Genomic DNA, 23,266 nt, shown 5'->3' with positions numbered 1-23,266 from the left:
TTGTTGAAGAGATCTCTAGTCTTTCTCATTCTGTTGTTTTCCTCTATTTCTTTGCATTGATCACTGAAGAAGGCTTTCTTATCTCTTCTTGCTATTCTTTGGAACTCTGCAGTCAGATGCTTGTATCTTTCCTTTTCTCCTTTGCTTTACATCTCTCTTCTTTTCACAGCTATTTGTAAGGCCTCCCCAGACAGCCATTTTGCTTTTTTGCATTTCTTTTCCATGGGGATGGTCTTGATCCCTGTCTCCTGTACAATGTCACGAACCTCATTCCATAGTTCATCAGGCACTCTATCAATCAATCAGATCTAGTCCCTTAAATCTATTTCTCACTTCCACTGTATAATCATAAGGGATTTGATTTAGGTCATACCTGCATGGTCTAGTGATTTTCCTTACTTTCTTCAATTTAAGTCTGAATTTGGTAATAAGGAGTTCATGATCTGAGTCACAGTCAGCTCCTGGTCTTGTTTTTGTTGACTGTATAGAGCTTCTCCATCTTTGGCTGCATAAAATATAATCAATCTGATTTCGGTGTTGACCATCTGGTGATGTCCATGTGTAGAGTCTTCTCTTGTGTTGTTGGAAGAGGGTGTTTGCTATGACCAGTGCATTTTCCTGGCAAAACTCTATTAGTCTTTGCCCTGCTTCATTCCGCATTCCAAGGCCAAATTTGCCTGCTACTCCAGGTGTTTCTTGGCTTCCTACTTTTGCATTCCAGTCCCCGTATAATGAAATGGACATCTTTTTTGGGTGTCAGTTCTAAAAGGTCTTGTAGGTCTTCATAAAACCGTTCAACTTCAGCTTCTTCAGAGCACTGGTTGGGGCATAGACTTGGATAACTGTGATATTGAATGGTTTGCCTTGGAGACGAACAGAGATCAATCTGTCGTTTTTGAGGCTGCATCCAAGTACTGCATTTCGGACTCTTTCGGAATTGATTGTTAGCCTCCCCTAAAAGCTTATTACCCTAAAGCTTATTATAGGGTATCTGTGTGTGTATACACAGTTTTCTTTTTTATAGTCATTAAAGCATGATTGATACCATTTTATACATATGTTTTAATATCTGTCCTTCTTGCTTAACAGTGTGTCTTGGAGATCATCTGGTAAGGATAAAATTTCTTAAGAACTTTAGAAAGTTGAACAGCATCTCACTTTATGAATTCAACTTAACTTATTTTACTTCTCTACAGCATCTAACTTTATGAATTCTGCTTATTTTACTTCTCTACTAGTGATTACTTAGATTATTTCAGTTTTTAAAAAAGTGCTGCAGAGAATTCCTGGCACATACGTAATTGTATGTAAATACATCTATAGGATAAATTCTGAGAAATGACCTTATTGCAGTCTATTTTGATGGCTTTAGAACTGATTGATTTTTGTTCAGAATTTATGTGTTAGAATTTGCTTTGTGATATTTTGTCTTGGTTTTGAACAGTCAGTATTTTACTCTGAACATGTACTTAAACTGAAATTTATGTAGAAAAATATATTTATTATTTTAATTTGGAAAACTTTAGTCTAAATACCCACTTCCCAGTCATTTTTACAATGTAAACTTTTTAATAAAAGTTTTTAATAACAAGAAATATCTTAGGCACACAGCTATTTACTGGAGTAGAACAGACTATCCCTCCTTCCTACTCTGTCAAGAATCTGTACTTCATAATCGAGAACATTTAGCAACTGTAAGAGACATAGCCAATCTCAAAATGAATTATCATATTTACAATTTCTGCCTTTCTGGGTCTTTCAGCTATGAAATATGTAAATAAATAAAATAAATATAAATTGTAAATAAACATTTTTAGGTTGCAAGAATATTTCTGAATTTTCTTTTGGATTAAATTTTTATTTTTTCCCTCATTTCATTGGTAAAATTATGAATTATAAGTTAAATTTCCATTATATTTTTTTTCCTTGAATTTTGTCTTCCGAGTGACACATATCTTGCTGATCCATATCATTAGTTCATGAACTGCAAAGAATAAAATCCACAGGATTCTGTCATCAGTTATATTCTGTGAGTGCTTTTAGCCAGATATTGGTACTTGTTTAGACTTGTACCATTTTCAGTTTCAGCTTCAGCATCAGTCCTTCCGAAGAGCACCAGGGCTGATCTCCTTCAGAATGGATTGGTTGGATCTCCTTGCAGTCCAAGGGACTCTCAGGAGTCTTATCCAACACCACAGTTCAAACGCATCAATTCTTCGGCACTCAGCCTTCTTCACAGTCCAACTCTCACGTCCATACATGACCACTGGAAAAACCATAGCCTTGACTAGACGGCCCTTTGTTGGCAAAGTAATGTCTCTGCTTTTGAATGTGCTCTCTAGGTTGGTCATAACTTTCCTTCCTGGGAGTAAGTGTGTTAATTCCATGGCTGCGGTCTCCATCTGCAGGGATTTTGCTGCTGCTGCTGCTAAGTCGCGTCAGTCGCGTCCGACTCTGTGCGACCCCATAGACGGAAGCCCTCCAGGCTCCCCATCCCTGGGAGTCTCCAGGCAAGAACACTGGAGTGGGTTGCCATTTCCTTCTCCAATGCATGAAAGTGAAAAGTGAAAGGGAAGTCGCTCAGTCATGTCCGACTCTTCGCGACCCCATGGACTGCAGCCTACCAGGCTCCTCTGCCCATGGGGTTTTCCAGGCAAGAGTACTGGAGTGGGGTGCCATTTCCTTCTCCGCAGTGATTTTGGAGCCCTCCAAAAATAAAGTCTGCCACTGTTTCCCCATCTATTTGCCATGAAGTGATAGGACCAGATGCCATGACCTTAGTTTTCTGAATGTGGAGCTTTTTAAGCCAACTTTTTCACTCTCCTCTTTCACTCTCATCAAGAGGCTTTTTAGTTCCTCTTCACTTTCTGCCATAAGGGTGATGTCATCTGCATATCTGAGGTTATTGATAGTACCATTTTAGGGGAATCTAAATTCATAGCTGAAAAATTAAGTATGTTGTAAAACCAATTACAGATTCTCTGTTTATGTTGAACTTTTCCTAGGGAAATGTTCTGGATGGGGAGAATTCCATTTACTCTTTAAGGGATAAATATTACTTATATCACCTTGGTAACAGCTAGACCACAGTCATGCAATATGTTTGGTATCCCTTTCTGAGTTAGACAGTGCTGAACAGTGGTTGACAACACTGATTTACTGTGCTATATAAGACTGACCATTTTTAAAATAAGGCAGGGAAATGTGTTTTGAAATTTTGTGTAATCACTATGTTTAGGCAGCAAAACTAATTTAATTTTTCTGAGAATGGTGAATTATCTCCTATGTGAAGAATAAGTGACGTTATCCTTTTTTGTTGGTTCTTTTGTGAAAGAAAAGAAATCTCATTTTTTTTTTTAATATATATATTTATTTATATTGGCTGTGTCAGATGTTAGTTGCGGCACAAGGGATCTTCAGTCTTCACTGCAGCTTGATCTTTAGTTGGAAGCTTTCAGTTGTGACACGTGGGATCTAGTTCCCTGACCAAAGATTGAACCTAGGCCCCCTGCATAGGAGTGCAGTGTTAGCCACTGGATCACCAGGGAAGTCCCAGATCTCATTGTCTTTTTTAAGCTAGTAAGATGCAGTCGCTGTTGTGAGTCTGTGTGGGTATATAAATCCATACACACATTTATATAGTGTATATAATATAGGGCTTCCCTGATAGCTCAGTTGGTAAAGAATCTGTCTGCAGTACAGGAGACCCCAGTTTGATTCCTGGGTCAGGAAGATCTGCTGGAGAAGGGATAGGCTACCCACTCCAGTATTCTTGGGCTTATCCTTGTGGCTCACCTGGTAAAGAACCGCCTGCAGTGCAGGAGACCTGGGTTCAGTTCCTGGGTTGGGAAGATCCTCTGGACAAGGGAAAGGCTACCCACTCCAGTATTCTGGCCAGAAGAATTCCATGGACTGTATAGTAATGGGGTCACAAATAGTTGGACACAACTGAGCAACTTTCACTATATAGTATATGTGTATGTATTTTTTAAGTTTAAAATACATCTGATTTAAAAATGATAAGGGCTTACAAGAAAAGCCTTTGCTAGGCATTTGGAGTAACACTGTCTTTTAGTTATTAGTGGGTAATAACGATCTGGTGAGCCAGTCTTACTCTAGTTGGTACACTCTAAAGAGCTGTGCAGAAGTCAGAAAGCATGTTTACAGAGGAAGAGAAGAGGTGGTGACCCATGGTTTAACCCACATTGGTTTTGTTGAAAGTAAATGAATGCGTTTCCTGTTTGTCTGCTGGCACAGAGACTTCAGGGGTCATATCTCCAGGAAAACATGGGCCACTGTTGGAAGTGGTATGGGTGTGTGTTTGTAAGGACGTATAACTTAGTGCATCTTTAGTTTGCTAGCTATCTCTTGATTTCTTAGGATTTGGAACTGATGAGAATAGCCATACTAATTCTGTACTGAATATTACTGCAACTTCATTTCGCTACTCATAGAAAGTTTCAGAGGAACACATCTTTCCTCATGTGATCGTCTAGTATAACTATTTGGCCTGTTCATTAGATGGCATCACTGGATGTTTTAGGTGTGGAAAAAACTGACTTCAGTGGCGTTCACTGTACTGACTTCCCAGGAGGCCCCCCATTCAGGAAAATCTCCTGCACAGTGGACAGCCAGCCTTTGACACATGGTGCCCCCCGTCCCCTACCAGTGTATTTGTGTGTCTAAAGTATCTTACATGGAAACAAAAGTGTGAAAGTGGTAGTCCCTCAGTTGTGTCCAACTCTTTGCAACTCCATGGACTGTAGCCCCCCTCCCCGCCCCCCTACCACCCAGGCTCCTCTTTCCATGGAATTCTCCAGGCAAGAATACTAGAGTGGGTAGCCATTCCCTTCTCCAAGGGATCTTTCTGAAAATATAACATCTGATTGCCTGCCATCCCTTAAGTTCAGTTCAGTTCATTTCAGTTCAGTCGCTCAGTCATGTCTGACTCTTTGCGACCCCATGAATCGCAGCACGCCAGGCCTCCCTGTCCATCACCATCTCCCAGAGTTCACTCAGACTCACATGGACATCACCAGATGGTCAACACCAAAATCAGATTGATTATATTCTTTGCAGCCAAAGATGGAGAAGTCTATACAGTCAACAAAAACAAGACCGGGAGCTGACTGTGACTCAGATCATGAACTCCTTATTACCAAATTCAGACTTAAATTGAAGAAAGTAGGGAAAACCGCTAGACCATTCAGGTATGACCTATCAAATCCCTTATGATTATACAGTGGAAGTGAGAAATAGATTTAAGGGTCTAGATCTGATAGATAGAGTGCCATCCCTTACCCACCGCTAATAAACCAACCATCTTTCTATGTTAATTTCATTTGCAATTCAAAATAAGATCCCACATTTAGAATTAAAAGAAACATTTAAAAAGTGTGCAGGGTCATGTACTAAAGTGGCTTGAGACTGCACAATTATGTTTACATTCCCTATTTATACTTTCTGTATTTTCAAACTTCTCTATAGGAGAAAGTATAATTCAAGGAATTAGCTTCATACCATTATTTAGACATCTATCAGGAAATGAAAAACAGCTGATATACCATTCCAGGAAGAAAAATTAGATTAATGAGACTTATCCTTATTGTCCTTGCATAAATTATAAGTGTTCCTTGAGTTCAGGAAACAGTACTACAAATTATCAGGCCATAAATATGTGAAAACAACTTGCCAATTTGAGTCTCTGAAAAAAAAATCCGAGAAACAGTGGCTGACTTTATTTTTCTGGGCTCCAAAATCACTGCAGTTGGTGATTGCAGCAATGAAATTAAAAGACACTTACTCCTTGGAAGGAAATTTATGACCAACCTAGACAGCATATTAAAAAGCAGAGATATTACTTTGCCAACAAAGGTCTGTCTAGTCAAGGCTATGGTTTTTCCACTGGTCATGTATGGATGTGAGAGTTGGACTGTGAAGAAGGCTGAGCGCCGAAGAATTGATGCTTTTGAACTGTGGTGTTGGAGAAGACTCTTGAGAGTCCCTTGGACTGCAAGGAGACCAACCAGTCCATCCTAAAGGAGATCAGTCCTGGGTGTTCATTGGAAGGACTGATGTTGAAGCTGAAACTCCAATACTTTGGCCACCTGATGCGAAGAGCTGACTCATTGGAAAAGACCCTGATGCTGGGAAAGATTGAAGGCAGGAGGAGAAGGGGATGACAGAGGATGAGATGATTGGATGGCATCACCGACTCAATGGACATGGATTTGGGTGGACTCCGGGAGTTGGTGATGACAGGAGGCCTGGCGTGCTGCGGCTCATGAGGACGCAAAGAGTCAGACATGACTGAGCGACTGAATTGAACTGATGACACTTGAAAAAAATCTTGTGTATATTTAAGCTTAATATTATAGATGGACATTGGTCAGAACTGTAATTTATATTTTAAAAAATGGTAAAATATGTATTTGTTGGGTAGGATGTATTCTTTTTCCCTACTTCCCGATAGCTAGAGCATGGATATGAGACTAAGTAAACAGTGGCAAGGTGGAAGTTTCCTGAGGGGAGTTTTGAAGCTTGGGGGATTAACAGAGAGGTATGTTGGGTCAATTAGTGATTGTTCCCAGGAAGCGACCTCAAAATCCAGGGTCTAATAGGGCAGCCTCATCCTGTTGAAACATTCCTTTAGCAGTAACTTGGCTGATGCTGGTTTCCCTTCTTGCCTGACCCGATCTGCTTCCATAAAGCGCAGTAGATTCCCTAGGTAATTGGACACCCATCAGAATTAGAAGCAACAGGCTAGTTTTTGCTAGAGTAAAAAGTGCATATGTAAAGAGACTTTTACATTGTAGGGTCCACCTCATGCTCCTTTGAATGTCTCGTAGTGCCCATTTAAAGACCGTGTACACTGTATGTGTTGCTGTTTGTTTTCCAAAGAGAGCTAAGTGACTATTCTAATTAATTTTCCTTGTTTTGGATATGTCTATTAGGTAGTTAGCAGTGATTTGCCACTCTGTTTGGCAGAAGATATATTGAGTATTACTGTGTGCCAGCTACTGTTGTAGATGCCAGAGTTACTGACAGGCAAAAGATACCTTTCCTTCCTTTATGAAGCTTACCTTCTCATTGAAGGAAGATAGGAAATAAACATATAAACCAATATATAAGATATTTTTGAGTATGGGTAAGGGAAATGAAGATGATAACATGAGATAATTAGTGGGGAGAATGTGCTGCTTTACCTAGGATAGTCAGGTTTGGCTTTTGAGGAAGTGATATTTAATAGTAAGAAGACATGAAGATCTACAGAAAGAATATTCCAAGATGAAAACACATGCAAAGATCCTGACCCAGAAATAAGCTTGGTATGTGTGTGGTAGAACCCAGTGAATGAGGGGTGGGTGGAAAGAGATGAGGCTGAAGAGTCTGACAGGCGGTGGTAATGTCGGACATTATGGATCACAGGAAGAATTTCAAGTAGGAAGCTTTGCAGAGTCTTAAGTAGGAAAGTGATGTCATGTGAACTGATTTATGCTTTTGAAAGATCACTCTGGCTGTTCTGTGCAAGCTGGACTTTAGGGAAGAAGCATGGAGGAAGAGGAATTGGTTAGGGGCCTATAGCAACAGGCAGAGAAAAGGTATTTGCTTACTTGGCTGGATTTGTAACCGTGGAGAAGTGGTTTCTACTGGCTGTTCTCAAGCACAGATGGTCTTCTTTAAGAGCTAGTCCTAGTATGCATGCCACTTTAGCCTGTGCTTTCCAAAGTATGGTTGTAGGACAAGATTTAGAGTCTGTTGTAGATTATGGAGCGTGTATGTGTATGCTACTCACTGGTTAGTGTGTAGGAGAGTATATAAAATGCCAGAAGAAGGCACCGTTGTCCTTCTTCTGTGTATATGGAAGCCAGCATCATGTTGAGCAGGACAGTATTATGGGGCGAAACTTATGCACAGGAATATGAAAAAAAAAAAAAGAACATAATGAATATTCTACTGTGGTTTGAAGATCTGTGTGTTGTTAACATGCTTCTCTAAAAGATAAATGTTGCTCTTAGGAACAAGTGAAAGAATCACTAGAATATATCACACAATGAATGAAATCATGAAACTTTAAATGCATGAAACATTTATTAAGGCCATGAAGAAATAGAAGTGGTAGGCATTATACTGAATGAAGTAAAATTGGTATTAAGATAGAAATGACTTATTTTTGGAGATATCTCATTTGGATTAATATCATTTTCTGTGTTCCAGAAAAGATTTTATAATGAAAATAGTTTGGAGAAGGAAATGGCAACCCACTCCAGTATTTACTCTCTTAGAAAAACTTATTTCTCTAAAAGCCATTCATATACTTCTCCTGCAATGACGCCTTTGCTGTTGGACCTGGCAATAAGCTTTATATCTGTGGTCTCTTACCTAACAGTCTCCTTTAAGATTTATAATTTAGAATGATTTCCTAGCTAGCCATGTGTGCACTTTAAGAGCAGAAATCAGACAATAACTGCAGAAATAAACTAAAATTGATGGGATTCTGGGATATGCAGATGTCTGCTCTGAAAGAATACACACTTTAGTGGCAACTAGAAAGAGTAGTCTATGTGTTTGAACGCTTTTTTTTCCCATTTGATCTCTGCCACATGTCTCTAAGGTTGGGGGACTGTTTCAGAGATCCTCATTTGAGGAACATTAAAAGCGTGACCAAGGAAAGGTTAATTTGGACACAGCAGTGGTGTAGAATGGACTTGCCTTGACTGATTTTAGAACTGCGGATGTCTGATTTTTTGTAAAAGCACAAATTTGCCCGCCAGACTGGAAGTGTTTTCTGTTTTTTTCATCAAAAACCTTGGACTCCCTCCCACAAGGTCTTCTCTCTCAGACATTTTTTTCTCTTTAACTTTAGTTCTTAAGTTCCATATGTAAACAAATTTCAACTAGTTAGGAAAAAGTCCCTCTAGGAAAAAAAAGCCTCTAATTGTGAGACCAGATGGTAAGCATTATTCAGCTGATGGGGGTGTGTAGATTTCAGGGAAGGTGTGGTAATCTGATCTGGTTCTGCAGCTGTGACCTCTTGTTCTAAAACAGCCTCTTTCCTCCCTGTTTTTTGCTTCTACATTCCAGCACCTCTCCTTCCATCTTTGTGGGCACCGGGGCCCTCACAGATCGGTTTGACAGATGCAAAAGAAAGGAATGAAGCTTGCTCTGCTATTTATCCCAACCCACAATATATTTTGAGTAGTTTTCTCCCCATGTTACTTGTAATGTTGGCAAATCGTCCGGAATGTAAGCACTCTTGTTCAGCCCACCGAGAGATTCTTTCAGGACTCAAATTGCCATGAGCCCATCAGGACGCCTTTAGGGCATCTCCCATCTGAGGTCATGCGGTTACCTCAAGCTAAAGATAAATAGAACCAAGGGCATTATCTGCGTTCTCCTCATCTCCCCTCAGAAAACACCAGCCAAGACTTTCTCCTGTGTTTCCTCCTTCAGTGGAAGGTAGCACCATCCTTCCTTCTCCCAAATGGAAAATCTAGAAATCATTCTCAACTCATCTCTAAAATACTTTGCCAGTCTTTTCATATTTCTCTTCTCATTGCCACTGCCTCTGTTCAGGTGCTTCTCTCTCCTCTAGAATTTGGAAATATCTGGTTTTGCTTTTATCTTTATCTCGATCATTTTTTCCCTTACTTTCTCTTTCAGTGTTGTATGTTAAACCAGATTCTGGCCAATGAGGCTGATGAAATTAAAATCTGATAGGGTAGATGCAGATCAGTATTCCTTATATGTTCTGCAGCCATATATTATATAATATGTGGCTATTCTGAGATTTAGTACTGGAAAAGCTTCAGATGTCTTTGCCAGGCTATGTATGATCTTGAACATCTTCTCTTCCGGTACTTCTGCTTCTGACTTTACAATAAGCAGTGACAAACTACTTGTGCTTCCTGTTTCTTTCATGCTGTTGCATAACATTCCTTGGTTTTATGCCTTAATCTGTGGGGATCCATCCATCAGAAATGTTCTGGAAATATACAAACTACGTAAAGGACTGTCTCTATTGAGTACCACAATATTTTATCCATTATCTTCAGTAGGTGCTGAGTCGACCTGTGAGAAACTCCAAAATGATTTGGGGCTTCCTGTGCATCTCTATGTTCCTCTCTTTTCCTTCTTGTTATTCTTTTCATATCCATCTTCAAGTATTAGGAATCTCTTATAATTGGGGTGGTGTCTGAGAACTTTTTGAAATGCCAGGTCCTCATGGTGTAAAACATGCTTCCATATTTTGGCCTGGAGGAACTCTGCCCTGGTACTGTGCTGCACCAGCCTACATGCATTATGCCTTCTGTGATGGCAAAAGGTAGTGTGGTCGGGTAGGGGGCAGTGCTTTTACATGTTGTATCTCAGTTTGATCCTCATCACACCCAGTGGAAGGGGCCAGGAGCCATTGTTTCTCTACTTGACACATGTGGAGATTGGGGGTTCTTTTCATTATCATCAGCCTGCGTTATGGGTGTGCACTTGACTCTCCTCAAATTATGTACAGGTAGACTGTCCACTGATTACAGATCCAGGGTCCCCAGTGCACTTCTCAAGTTCTGTGACCTGAATGGATTATGGTTGTCTCCTTTTTACTAAAGCTGTAAAGGATATAGTTTTTGTTTTAAGAAGCCAGATGGTAAATCCATAACCTGAGCAAAGTTGATCTCATACTATCCAATCACTATTGTTGAGAAGCCTGATCACTTAGGAATTTTCCAGGGCCTCTTTTCCACTGCAATAGTCTACCTTCAGCTTTCGATCAGTTTGGTCCTCACACCTCTGTGAAAGAGTGGGGAAGGGAAAAGAAAGAAAAGCTCTGTGTGATTGATTTTACATGTTAGTTTTTGAGGTCTGTCCTGAGTCTTTAAATTAGTCGGGTCTTGAAGATCCAAACACTGAGTGTTGGAATGGTGTGGTTGTGAAGAAGGGAGAGGACTGGGAGTTCTTCAATGAAACACCCATGTGTATTAGCTCCCGGTCAGGCCACGGAGTTCCCACTTCGCTTCTCTAATCTGGCAAGGCTTCTTGCGTGGTTGGCAAAACCCACTGGACTAGTTCTGGAGACCATGGCTTTTATCACAAAGATCTTGCTCTTTTTGAATTTAAAAATTAGAAGAAGTTATAAATAACAAATGACTGTATTTGAATTCTGTTACTTTTGAAGAAAGGCAGTTTGAGCAAATCCATGAGAATAAGGATGTTCCCTTCTGCTGCTTGGAAGGAAAAAAAGATCATGTTATTTAAAATAAATCTATTGAGATGCATGTTGCTGGTATCTAATCCAGCTCTGAATTTGAGCTCAATTAGAGCTTTGATGAAAGAATGGGAAAAGGAGTCTTGAAAGAATGCTCTGCCATTCATGAAAAGCCTGCATGTTTTTAGTTTCCAAGTAAATGGAATAATGGGACCATGTATTTTCCATCCAAGCATTTTCCATCCTGAGAATAATTCCCTTCCCAGCTTCTCAATGAATAATGCATTATATCTGAAACTCAAGAGGCATTTCTTTGATTTTCCTTTATGTTTAGCTTTCTGAGTGATTTTCAAGCAAGGAAATTCAAGGACTTGGAATGAATGCTTTATTAACATTTTTACTTGAAGTTCAAATAGCTCCATGGCTATTATCTCCTGATATTTGAAATATTTTTTCTTTTCTCTCTAAGGAAAGTCTAAGGTATTGTATTTATTAGAAAATGAAGCACCTTGGCCAGTCTTCAAAGTGAACAGCAGTTTAAAACCAATAGACGTTTGTGTTTAGAACAAAGAGCTTTATGGGGGTACTTTGCTCCTTTCTTTATTTTCATTTCCCCGCTGAAAAGTTTCAAAAAAGAAAGTTCACATTCAATACTGGGCTGTTTGGGAGACTAAATCTCATTTGTTTATATTTTGTGAAACTCACTCCTTGAGGCTAGTCCGATTCTTGACCCCAACCCAAGCCTCCCTCCCCCTAAGCCAGTACCATTTAAATCAAAATATTCCAGTGCACTTCTGGGCTTATCCGCACTCCCTGTCTGCTCATTGTGTAGCCTGATTATGTTAACACATAAGGGGCCCATCAAGTGAGATGTAATGGGACAAGACCTCGGCCACCCCATCATGTTCTCTTAGCCAAGGATCCCCAGCTCATCCTGAGGGTAACACAGTGGTAGATTTTAACACTATTTCTAAACCTCCTTTTTCTCTGGAAGCCAAATGAATGACTTCAGTAGCTAAATTAATTGGAATTAAGAATATAATTTATTTTCCATCCTTTTATAGTTACAGTAAAATCTTCATCAGTTAGAAGAGTTGGGAAAGCAAGAGAATTTACATAGGAAAACATCTAAAGCATACAATTTTGGCTTTAAAATTTTAATTTTATTAATTTAAGAAGTGGGAATATAACATTGTCTGAAGCATAGACTTTGGAGCCAGGCTTTAAGAGCAGAAACGCTGGGGTTGCCTCTGGTCTGTCACTTTCCAGGACCATGGCCTTGAGCAGGGTATCTTAATTTCTGTTTCTCAGTTTCTTCCTCTGTGTGGCGGGGTAACAGTTTCTATCTCATATGCTTATGGTGCAGATGAAATGAGGTAACATTTGTAAAGCATATAGAAAAGCCCCATTTAAGTGATAGCTGATTAAAAATCAAAGTAAATATACATTTTATCACTGGAAATTGCTACTTCCAAACAGGCTTGTGTTATGGAGCAGATGATAGTGATAGTATTGTTATTGTTCCTGATAAGATACATGGAGTGATTATTTTCTTAGCCCTGGAAGCTCAGCTGGTAAAGAATCCACCTGCAGTGCAGGAGACCCGGCTCAATTCCTGGGTCAGGAAGATCCTCTGGAGAAGGGAACGGCTACCTGCTCCAGTGTTCTTGGGTTTCCCTGGTGGCTCAGAGAGTAAGGGATCTGTGTGCAATGCAGAAGACCCGGGTTCAGTCCCTGGGATGATAAGATCTCTTGGAGAAGGGATGGCTACCCCCTCCAGTAGAATTACCTGGAGAATTCCATGGACTGAGAAGCCTGGCAGAATTCCATGGACAGGGTCTCAAGGAGTCTGGCATGACTGGGCAACTGTCACTGACTCACTCATTTACTCCTAACAACAAACCAAATGAGGTAAATGTAATTATTTCTACTTTTCAGATGAGAAAACAGGTAAGAAAACTAATTTGCCAACAATAAGGACCTATTGTATAGCATAGGCTACTGTATTCAACAACCTTATAGTAATCAATAATGGAAAAAGAATCTGAAAATGTATATATATCTGAATCACTTTGCTGTACACATGAAACTAACCCAACATTGTAAATCAACTATATTTCAATAAAAAAGAAAGTATTTTGCCTAAATTCATCCAATTTAATAAATAGCAAAGCAAGGATCTGAGGTCAAACTGAATCCAGAAACTGTGCTTTAACTAAAATGAGAGGGCGTCACAGTGATTTTTCCTGAGAACAATCTTATGCTATAAAACACAGTATTTTTATAAGCATCAAAGTGTGTATCCTGAATGCTGAATATCTCTATTTCGTATCTCCATTGCTTAGCAGACTCTGTTTTGTTAAAAATAATCATCATTGTCTCATAAATAGTCAATTTAGTAAGGGCCTAGGGCTTCCCTGGTGGCTCAGAGGATAAAGTGTCTGCCTGCAATGCAGGAGACCCGGGTTCGATCCCTGGGTTGGGAAGATCCCCTGGAGAAGGAAATGGCAACCCACTCCAGTATCCTTGCCTGGAGAATTCCATGGATGGAGGAGCTTGGCGGGCTACAGTCCACAGGGTCACAAAGAGTCAGACACGATTGAGCTACTTCACTCACTCTGAAGTAATAAGATTTTATTCAGTTGCTCATTTTATTGTCGGAACCTTTTCTGATTATTTCGGAAAATGAACATTTTATTTCAAATGATGCTCTGATGCCTTTGGAGCTCATTATTTTGACCTTGAGCTGAAATCATTTCACCATACGGGTGCTCCCTTCATCATTCTATTTTTCTGTTCTCTCTTTAAACCTTCCCGTTCCCGCTCCCTGACCCTGCAGGTGCCTTTATCATCTGCTGGACTCCTGGACTGGTCTTGTTACTCCTCGACGTGTGCTGCCCGCAGTGTGACGTTCTGGCCTATGAGAAGTTTTTCCTTCTGCTTGCTGAGTTCAACTCTGCCATGAACCCCATCATCTACTCCTACCGCGACAAGGAGATGAGCGCCACGTTCAGGCAGATCCTCTGCTGCCAGCGCAGTGAGAACACCAGCGGCCCCACGGAAGGCTCGGACCGCTCGGCTTCCTCCCTCAACCACACCATCCTGGCTGGAGTTCACAGCAATGACCACTCCGTGGTTTAGGAAAGAAACTAAGATGAGAGGCGGCCATCACCTATTGAGGGATGAACAGCCTCCCCCCCCCGAAAGGCCAGGGCAGGGTCGGGTGTGAGAAAGAAGAAAAATACATTCATGTACTTAAACACTAACCCATGGCAGTATTTGTTCCTTGACCCAGCAAGACTTGACATATGTTGAAAAATTAGCTTACGTGATACCCCTCATCCTGCTCCCATTCCTTTTGAAAGTAGAAAGCGGAGATCTTGCAATGGAATTCATACACAGACTCTGGAGTGTCCGTGTACACTACACTAACTAGTCTTCAAAAGTTTTTGAATGGTTTGGTGCAAGTCAGAACAAATTCTGACTAATTGAATCCACAACTTCATTTACATGCAGGCTTCCCTTTTTTTCTTCTTAAAGGATACATTTCATTTAATAAACATGTTTATGCCTATCAGCATGCTTGTGATGGATAAGACTATAGACTGTTTTTAAATGATTTATAACTCCATTTTTTTCCTTATGTTAGGAAAACTGTAAATTAGAATTACGTTCTTAGAAAGCATGCATGAAAATCTGTGTATGCAGTATGCCATACTGAAAAAGACAAAAGAGTGTTAATTTTAAATGTTCTAGGAAATAGAAAAACCTAGATGTCAAAGCCAGTATTTGTTTAGGTTATGAAACAAATAATGATCTATCTAATCACAATATTACCTTTTTTTTTTATTAAAGTGTTGTAACATGTATAAAACAGGAAATGTAAGTTTATTATCAGAAGAATATGTACTCTATAAAAGTTATAGAGGATGAGCACAGTGGTATGGTCCCACATATTTATGGTACCCAAGGATATTCTAATTATCAGTTCATCAGAGGAATTTTTTAATAACCTGTGTTTTTCTGTATTATAATACACAGTCATTGTAGAAAACTTGAAAAATGCAGAAGTGTATAAAACAGAAAAAATACTGATAATATCACAACCCAGAAGTAACCACAATTAACAGCTTTTCCCCTTGTGTGTGCTATGTGTATATTGTATACCTTTATATATAATTGCAGTCATACTGTAAACAATTTCATAACCAGTTTGTTTTTTTCCACTGCAGAATTGCCACATTTTCCTATGGCATTAAAAATGTTACAAAAACATGACTTTAATGGCTATATAATATTCCATTTAATGGATGCAACTCAGTTTAACCATTCCTGTATTGTTGGTTATGTCTAATTTTCACTATTTTATGTCTAATTTTCACTATTATAAATAATGTTGCAAAAATTTATGTACATAAAACTTTGTCCATATAATTGATTATTTACTTAGGATACATTCCCATGAAGGATGTTTTTTTAAAAAATGTGAAATGTCTTTTTATGCTCTTACCTTTTATAAAAGGAGATTTCCTACTTTTGCCCTATGTGGGTGGCAACAGTGAGGAAAGCCAGTTAAATTACCTTTTTACAAAGGAAATGCAGTGGTTACTTTAATTGAGAGTGACTTTTTTATATAGCAAAATGGACTAGAAACAGTCTATTGTCACAAACAGCCAGGATACCCTACTTAATATGTTTAGCAATTCCAGATTTCATTTGAGCAACAATGACCCAGCTCTTGGTAACCACAACTTTAATGTGGAATTGAAGATAATGCAAACAAATCAAACATGCCGAATGAATAAAAGATCACCTCATATTAAACAGCTTCTGTAGCAAATGGGTTGAGTGTGTCGGTATGTGACTAGATGCTTACTGTGTGTTCTTAAGGGCCACCCCCAGCATGTTAGGTGATACCTATTTAACGGTCCAGGTAAACTAATTATTGCACCGGTTTGTAGTAATATGTAACCAGTAAAGTCACAGTCATGAAGCAGGTGTGGGAAAGTTAGGCGTACGTTTAATGGAGAGATGTCCAGGAGAAGAACGTCTGTTCAGGAAGGGGGAAGTCAGTACATGGTCACCATTTGAGCAGAGGGCACACTTAACAAGTGCCCAAACCAGAAGGAGTATGGAGAACCAGTTAGCAGAAGGTATCTGCACAGATTTTATGCAAAATACAGAGCATTTTATAGAAAAAGGAAAGAAATGAACTGGGACTTTTATTCATGCACACTTTGAAGATGTGGACTATTTGAAATTTAACAACATGCTACTTGGACTTTAATAAATCATTCTCAACCAGTGTTTGGCAATGTATGGTTCTGGTCAGTGCTGCTTCTCCTGTTCAAGAGTCATCTTTGCACTGCATGCTGCCTGCCTTCTGTGACCTCTTTTCTGTTCCTGCCACAGGGGCTTCTAAACTCAGAGGGGAACCCACCATATGCTTCCCCAGCTCAGAACTGCATTTTGTTTTTCAGAGTCATAAGTCTCTTCAGTGTCCAAGAGGTGGTGGTTTATGTTGTCTGAAAGGAGAGATAACATCTTAGGATAATACTTCATCCCAGCAGTTTAACTATGTGAGTGAGTTTCTTTTGGAAAAACTAACTTTTTTTTTTTTTTAATAAAAACTTTATGATGACTTTATGGTAAACTCTCACCAGGAGTTTATAAACTTAAGGTTATCTTTATGCTTTTAGTAACTAAGAAGATAAAAGTGATAGGTACCTCCCAGTTATATGCTAATTATATTCTTTTCCATATATTGCTAAGATGTTGGGGGAAAATAACAAGGTTAACAAATAATAACATTTATTCAAATGAATGTCTCAGTGAGTATTTGAAATAGGATTCTGAACATTTAAATTTAGGTAGTTGTAAGACTGTTAGAAATCAAATGCCTCAAAACACTTATTCACAAATTAACCATGTTTTGTTGCTGTTTGTTTTGTCTTGTTTTTTCCTGTGAAAACATAATTTCCTGGATTCAAAACCTCAAGTAAGATTATACAATTAGTGAGTCTTACTGGTTTTTTCATGTTCTTTCCCAGTTAACTATTGCTTTATGTTCCATTGTTCATCATCTTTCTCATTTATTCCGTGAGTCTCTCAACTTCTAAAACGGAATTTTGTGATATTGTTTCCAGCCTTTCTTCTTAAACCCAGAGTGTGACTTGTGCTAGATAAAAAACATACAAATACTTTATCAGATCCCTTCATTATTGCAAGACCTTTGCAAACAAATTGCTTATTTTTTAACACAAAGCGAGCTGTACCTGATCCCAAACGTTCAGAAGGCTTGGGGTTGTTTCTTTGTGTTGGGATGGACTTGAACTTAGGTAGCATCTGACAGAAGAAATGTGTGTAACAAAGAACCAAACCAGGTCATCAGTCTTCCACAGCAGGGATCGGTTAGTTTGTAACATTCGTCTGTACTTTGTATAGTCTAAATAAAAATTCTCTGATTCTTTGATTGATAGTGCTCATATTCACAGATTACTTACTGTTAATCTGTTTCATGATATGGCAGGTAAAGATCATTTACAAATCTAAAGTAGAGATTGATCAACTATGGCCTACTGGCCAGATTTACCTGTTTTTGCATGACCTGTGGGCTAAGAATAGGTTTTACATTTAAAAATCACTTGAAAGTGATTGAGGGAGGAAAGGGAATATTTTTTGAAACTTGAAAGGTATATGAAATTCAAATTTCAGTGTCCATAAAGTAAGATGCCGCTCTGGCTCTTCTCATTGCATCCTGTCAAGGAGCACATGATGATTTGTTCTGTTACTGGTAACGTAAACTCAATTTCTTAAGATGATGTCTGCCATATTTCTCCACTGTGGAGTGGGGGGAAACCTGTTTTTTCTTTTATAATAAGTGTTTTGTAAGAAATACTCTGTTTTTCATCAAATTTTAACATCTGATTTTACCATCCATTGATATTTCTTGGATGAATGAATAATTCACTGATGGTTGCCAAATGAGTTTCTCTTTTTTTTAATGTATTAGTTAGCTCTCTACTTTGAAAAAAAGCTTTGTCCTCTCCCATGTATTTATTCATTTATTTATACTAATATGGGCTTGTGAATTCTGATTTTATCCAGTTGGTTATAACATTGCTGTTATTTTAAAATTACACTTTTGAGATAAGTTTAAGTTCATGTGCAGTTGTAAGAAATAGTATGACAAGATCCTTGTACCCTTAATTCAGTTTCTCCCAGTGGTGATATCTTGTGAAACCAGAGTATGGCATCACAGCAAGGATACTGACATGGATACAGACAAGGTACAGAGCAAGGGTTGGCCACCACAAGGATCTCTCCTGTTACACTTTTATAAACACACTATCTTGCTTACCCCCATTCTGACTCCTAGCAACCACTGAATCTGTTCTCATTGCAGTTACATTTTAATTTTTTTCATATTGAAACTCCTAAAACTTCTCTATATATGACAATAGTTTCAGAATGTGGGGCTTGATACTTCCCTAGAAGTTGTTGTTGTTTCTATGTACTCTCTATACAGAGAGGGAGTTTTGTGATTGCAAAAGCTATACAAACCTAACAATATTTCAAGGAATACAGAAATAAGGAAAAAGTAAGAATCTCTCCTGTGGGATGGAAGCTAGACCACAGATGCTGGTTGAGCACATTACCTGTCAAACAGACAGTCACAAAGCGATACTATTAATGTTTTCTTTCATGAAACCCTCAATGTCTTCCCATTGGCATCAGGGGGCGAGGCTTCAGTCTCACTGCTTGTTTTGCATCTTATCTCTCAACTTTGATCTTTCTTTCAGGAAAGGAATCTTACTTCACTTTGTATTCTCCACTTCACTTCACACAGTGCTAAATAGTACTTATTAATACTCGCTTGTTTAAATAAAAGAAAATGGGTGAGCCACAAGAAAAGGTATTCTAAACCAAGAAATGCTCCTTAGTTCCATAAGCCTGATAAAGGTTTCCCTTCACGTGTAAGAATGTTGCAGGTAAACTTAAGTAGGAGCAATGAAAAAACAAGGACAAGGGCTGCAAATGATACAACATTTGTGCTTTCTGTGGCTTATTTAACTTATTTTGATTTTTAATATTATTATGTTTTGAATCTATAATGTTATCTACATTTATATAATTTGTATTTTGATCTTTGCAATGGCGTTTTTACACATGAGGAAATTGTGTCTCAGAGGAAAAATCGGGGGTCTGATATTTGTTGTCTAGAGAACTTTTTGAACCTAGTTATTTATTCTTTATGTTGTAATATCTAATTCCTCATATGTACCTATCTTGGCTCTCCAAACGCATGATGAGTTTCTTGATCAGTACAATGCATTGCATTTTTTAAAGTCCTGTAAAGAACCTAGTAAAGTAAAAGCAATAGATAATATAGGTCATGGGCAGGCACCTGAACTGTTCTCTGTAGGATTTACATTGTTGCAAGTATACCTATATCCTGAGCTAGATTATACATTCTTTGAGAATGAGATAGGCTGATACTTTCCACCTCCTTTAAATGAATTCAAGTGACTAGAACAAAGCTGAAAATACGGTCCCTTTACTAAATGGTTCTTGACTGAGAACTGTAAGAACATACTTAAGTGTTGTCATTGTTATTACGATCACTTTTTCTTTAATTTATGCATCCAAAAGGACATTTTCTGGGTTCCAAAATCACTGCAGATGGTGACTGCAGCCATGAAATTAAAAGACGCTTACTCCTTGGAAGAAAAGTTATGACCAACCTAGATAGTATATTCAAAAGCAGAGACATTACTTTGCCGACTAAGGTCCATCTAGTCAAGGCTATGGTTTTTCCAGTGGTCATGTATGGATGTGAGAGTTGGACTGTGAAGAAGGCTGAGCACCGAAGAATTGATGTTTTGAACTGTGGTGTTGGAGAAGACTCTTGAGAGTCCCTTGGACTGCAAGGAGATCCAACCAGTCCATTCTGAAGGAGATCAGCCCTGGGATTTCTTTGGAAGGAATGATGCTAAAGCTGAAACTGCAATACTTTGGCCACCTCATGCGAAGAGTTGACTCATTGGAAAAGAGTCTGATGCTGGGAGGGATTGGGGGCAGGAGGAGAAGGGGACGACCCAGGATGAGATGGCTGGATGGCATCACGGACTCGATGGACGTGAGCCTGAGTGAACTCCGGGAGATGATGATGGACAGGGAGGCCTGGTGTGCTGCAATTCATGGGGTTGCAAAGAGTCTGACACGACTGAGCGACTGAACTAGACTGATGTACTAGGCCCTTGGGATACTGCTGTAAAGGAGATACGCAAGATCTTTAATGAACCTTAAAATTGAGTAAAAGTGAGGGAGATAATGGGGAGAAGTAAGTTAAAAGTAAAATTACAAATTGTATTAAATGCTATGAAGGAAAGTATTGCATGACAAAGAAAGGAAGATAAAGGGATAAAGAAGGCAGAGGGAGGAACTACCTTTGAGAGTCTAAAAAGCCTTCCTCTTGGGACAGGAATTGTCCTCTCAAAGCCCACTCCTTGAGCCTTGAGTTGCACGAAGGTGTGGCTCTGAAAGGCTCTTCAACTTCTGCCCATATAACCAGGGCCCATGAAAACACCCCATTAGAAAAATGGACATGAATCCAACATAAATAGGTAGGAATTCCAGTCAAGATGTGTAAGTGCTTGGCGAGAGAATGCATGTATTGGAAGGAAGGACTATGAGAAAGAAGCTTGAAAGGCAGCAGGTATGATGTCTTGAGTGACTTTGAAAGTCATTTTATCCTGTGAAATAAGTGGACTGTGTTAAAGGGCTTACATAAGGGAGTGGCAGAGTCTGGTTTATAGTCAAAATAAATTGAAGAGGAGGAAGCCTGGAGGCAAATGACAGGATCAGAGGCTGTTGCATTAATGAAAGATGAAGGTGGTCGTGGAGGTGTAGAGAAGGAGATGGCTGGAGAACAAGATGTTTGGGACCTGGTGATTGTGTAATGAAGTCATTCCTCGGGTTATGACCTTGGCCTCAGTGACACTAAGAAACATAGGATGATGAGCACATTTATAGGAAGAAGATGGTACATTTTGAAATATCTGAGCCACCCAAGGAGAGCTGTACAGTTGGGAAGTGGCCGTGTGATTGATACATGAAGCTCAGCATGCATTCTCAGGACTGAAGATCCAGATTTTGGAGTCTGTAGTCCATTCTAAAGGATATCAGCCCTGGCTGTTCTTTGGAAGGAGTGATGCTAAAGCTGAAACTCCAATACTTTGGCCACTTAATGCGAAGAGTTGACTCATTGGAAAAGACTCTGATGCTAGGAGGGATTGGGGGCAGGCGGAAAAGGGGATGATAGAAGATGAGATGGCTGGATGGCATCACCGACTTGATGGACGTGAGTTTGAGTGAACTCCGGGAGATGGTGATGGACAAGGAGGCCTGGCGTGCTGCGGTTCACGGGGTCGCAAAGAGTCGGACACGACTGAGAGACTGATCTGATCTGAGTCCTCTGCTGTCATCTTTCCCATTCCTCTTCAAAATAGGAAACACCAGAGCTTTTGACCTGTCTGAATAGAAAGAAAGAAAAGCAAGGAAATGGGGAGGAATAAAAGAGCAGACCTTAATAACCGAAAATATTATCCAGAAACGTGGAGATGTTTCTTTTCACGAAATAAAGTTAGCTAAATACAGCATATTTGGTGGTGGTGGTTTTTTTTCTGACAGTACATTAGAGAGATAGATCCAAAGTTGATAAATACGTATCTACCTAATTGTATAGTTGAGGTAGAGATGTTTAGAACCCATTAATGTCTTACATTCTCCTTCCTGGGCCGTGGGAAGACTCCAGTTCTGTTCAGCAGGTCCATGTGATGCATCATGGCCAGTAGCCTGTAAGCAGGTGTTGAGCAGTGTCGCTTCCAGGCGGAGGAAGTAAAAAGCTCCTGTGCTACTCTCCAGGTCTTTTTTCCCCCTGAAAGCCAAGCACAGAGATGTGAACATGAAGAGAATGATGTCCTCATGAGCCTGGGACCTGGAATGACTCTGTAGTGCAAAATCCCTGCCAACTTATAATGAATATATAGCATGATATAGGTATGTGTGTATGGTAAGGTTTTGGTGGTTCATTTGTCACTGCAACATAGCTTATAATAACTAATAAACAGTATTAAATTTTTATGAATGTTAGGTTTCTAATTGTTTAGCTTTTCTGTGTCATAGGGAATGTACATTAATTTTTTTTTGTAGAGAATAGCAGAAAACATACCCCCCAAAATCATATCAGTTTATGGTCCCACACGTATGAGAATATTTCACCAATATAGATGCTATCAGTTTCTTTAAAAGTTTGGATGGAAACTCCCAAATACTTAGATGTAAAGAATTTCTATATAACATGCATAACAGAAGAAATCTCAAGGAAGATTTAAAAGTATCTTGAACTAAATAAAAATGAATGTACAACCTATCAAAATTTGTGGGAGGTAGTGAAAGCAGTGCTTAGAGGGAAATTTATAGCAGTGAATGGGTATATTAGGAAAGAAGTAAGATCTGAAATTAATCATCTGAGCATCCACTTTAGGGAAATTTTAAAAAAAGGGCAAATTAAAATCAAAGTAAGTGGAAGAAAAGAAAAAATTACTATTTTAGTGTGCTAAGCCAAGAAAAAAGATATACAGGTGAAGGAGGAAGAAATGCAATGGACTGTATTTGTAGATAGTATGTGTACATGGAAAATCTGAACAAATTGACAACTGAAACTAATCAATTATAGAAAGGTCAGTGTTATGCTTAATGTGCAAAAGTTAATCACCTTCTTACAGCAAGGAACGAGTGGAATTTGAAGCTAACGCCATTTACATTAGCGCTAAAGAAAATGAAATGCTGCTGCTAAGTTGCTTCAGTCGTGTCCGACTCTGTGCAACCCCATAGATGGCAGCCCACCAGACTCCGCCGTCCCTGGGATTCTCCAGGCAAGAACACTGGAGTGTGTTGCCATTTCCTTCTCCAATGCATGAAAGTGAAAGTGAAGTCGCTCAGTCCTGTCTGACTCTTTGCGACCCCATGGAAGTTAAGTCGTTCAGTCGTGTCCAACTCTGT

General features: G+C 39.2%; 1 protein-coding gene across 4 annotated transcripts in view; it reads left to right on the top strand.

Annotated features, from left to right (window-relative positions):
• The window catches only part of LPAR1 (lysophosphatidic acid receptor 1), a 165,100-nt gene extending 148,259 nt beyond the window's left edge, over positions 1-16,841 (top strand). For 3 of the 4 annotated variants that reach the window (XM_018052585.1, XM_018052588.1, XM_018052586.1), the window contains exon 4: positions 14,040-16,513. In XM_018052585.1, the coding sequence (XP_017908074.1) occupies positions 14,040-14,341 (302 nt within the window). In that variant the 3' untranslated portion in view covers positions 14,342-16,513. Of the gene's footprint in view, positions 1-14,039 lie in introns of all 4 variants that reach the window. The other variant, XM_018052587.1, reaches the window with a different exon arrangement.

The sequence above is a fragment of the Capra hircus genome, chromosome 8 (assembly GCF_001704415.2).
Source record: "Capra hircus breed San Clemente chromosome 8, ASM170441v1, whole genome shotgun sequence".
In the NCBI taxonomy this organism is placed as follows: Eukaryota; Metazoa; Chordata; class Mammalia; order Artiodactyla; family Bovidae; genus Capra; species Capra hircus.
Note: the sequence above shows the minus strand (reverse complement) of the source record. Positions and strands in the feature narration are given on the sequence as shown.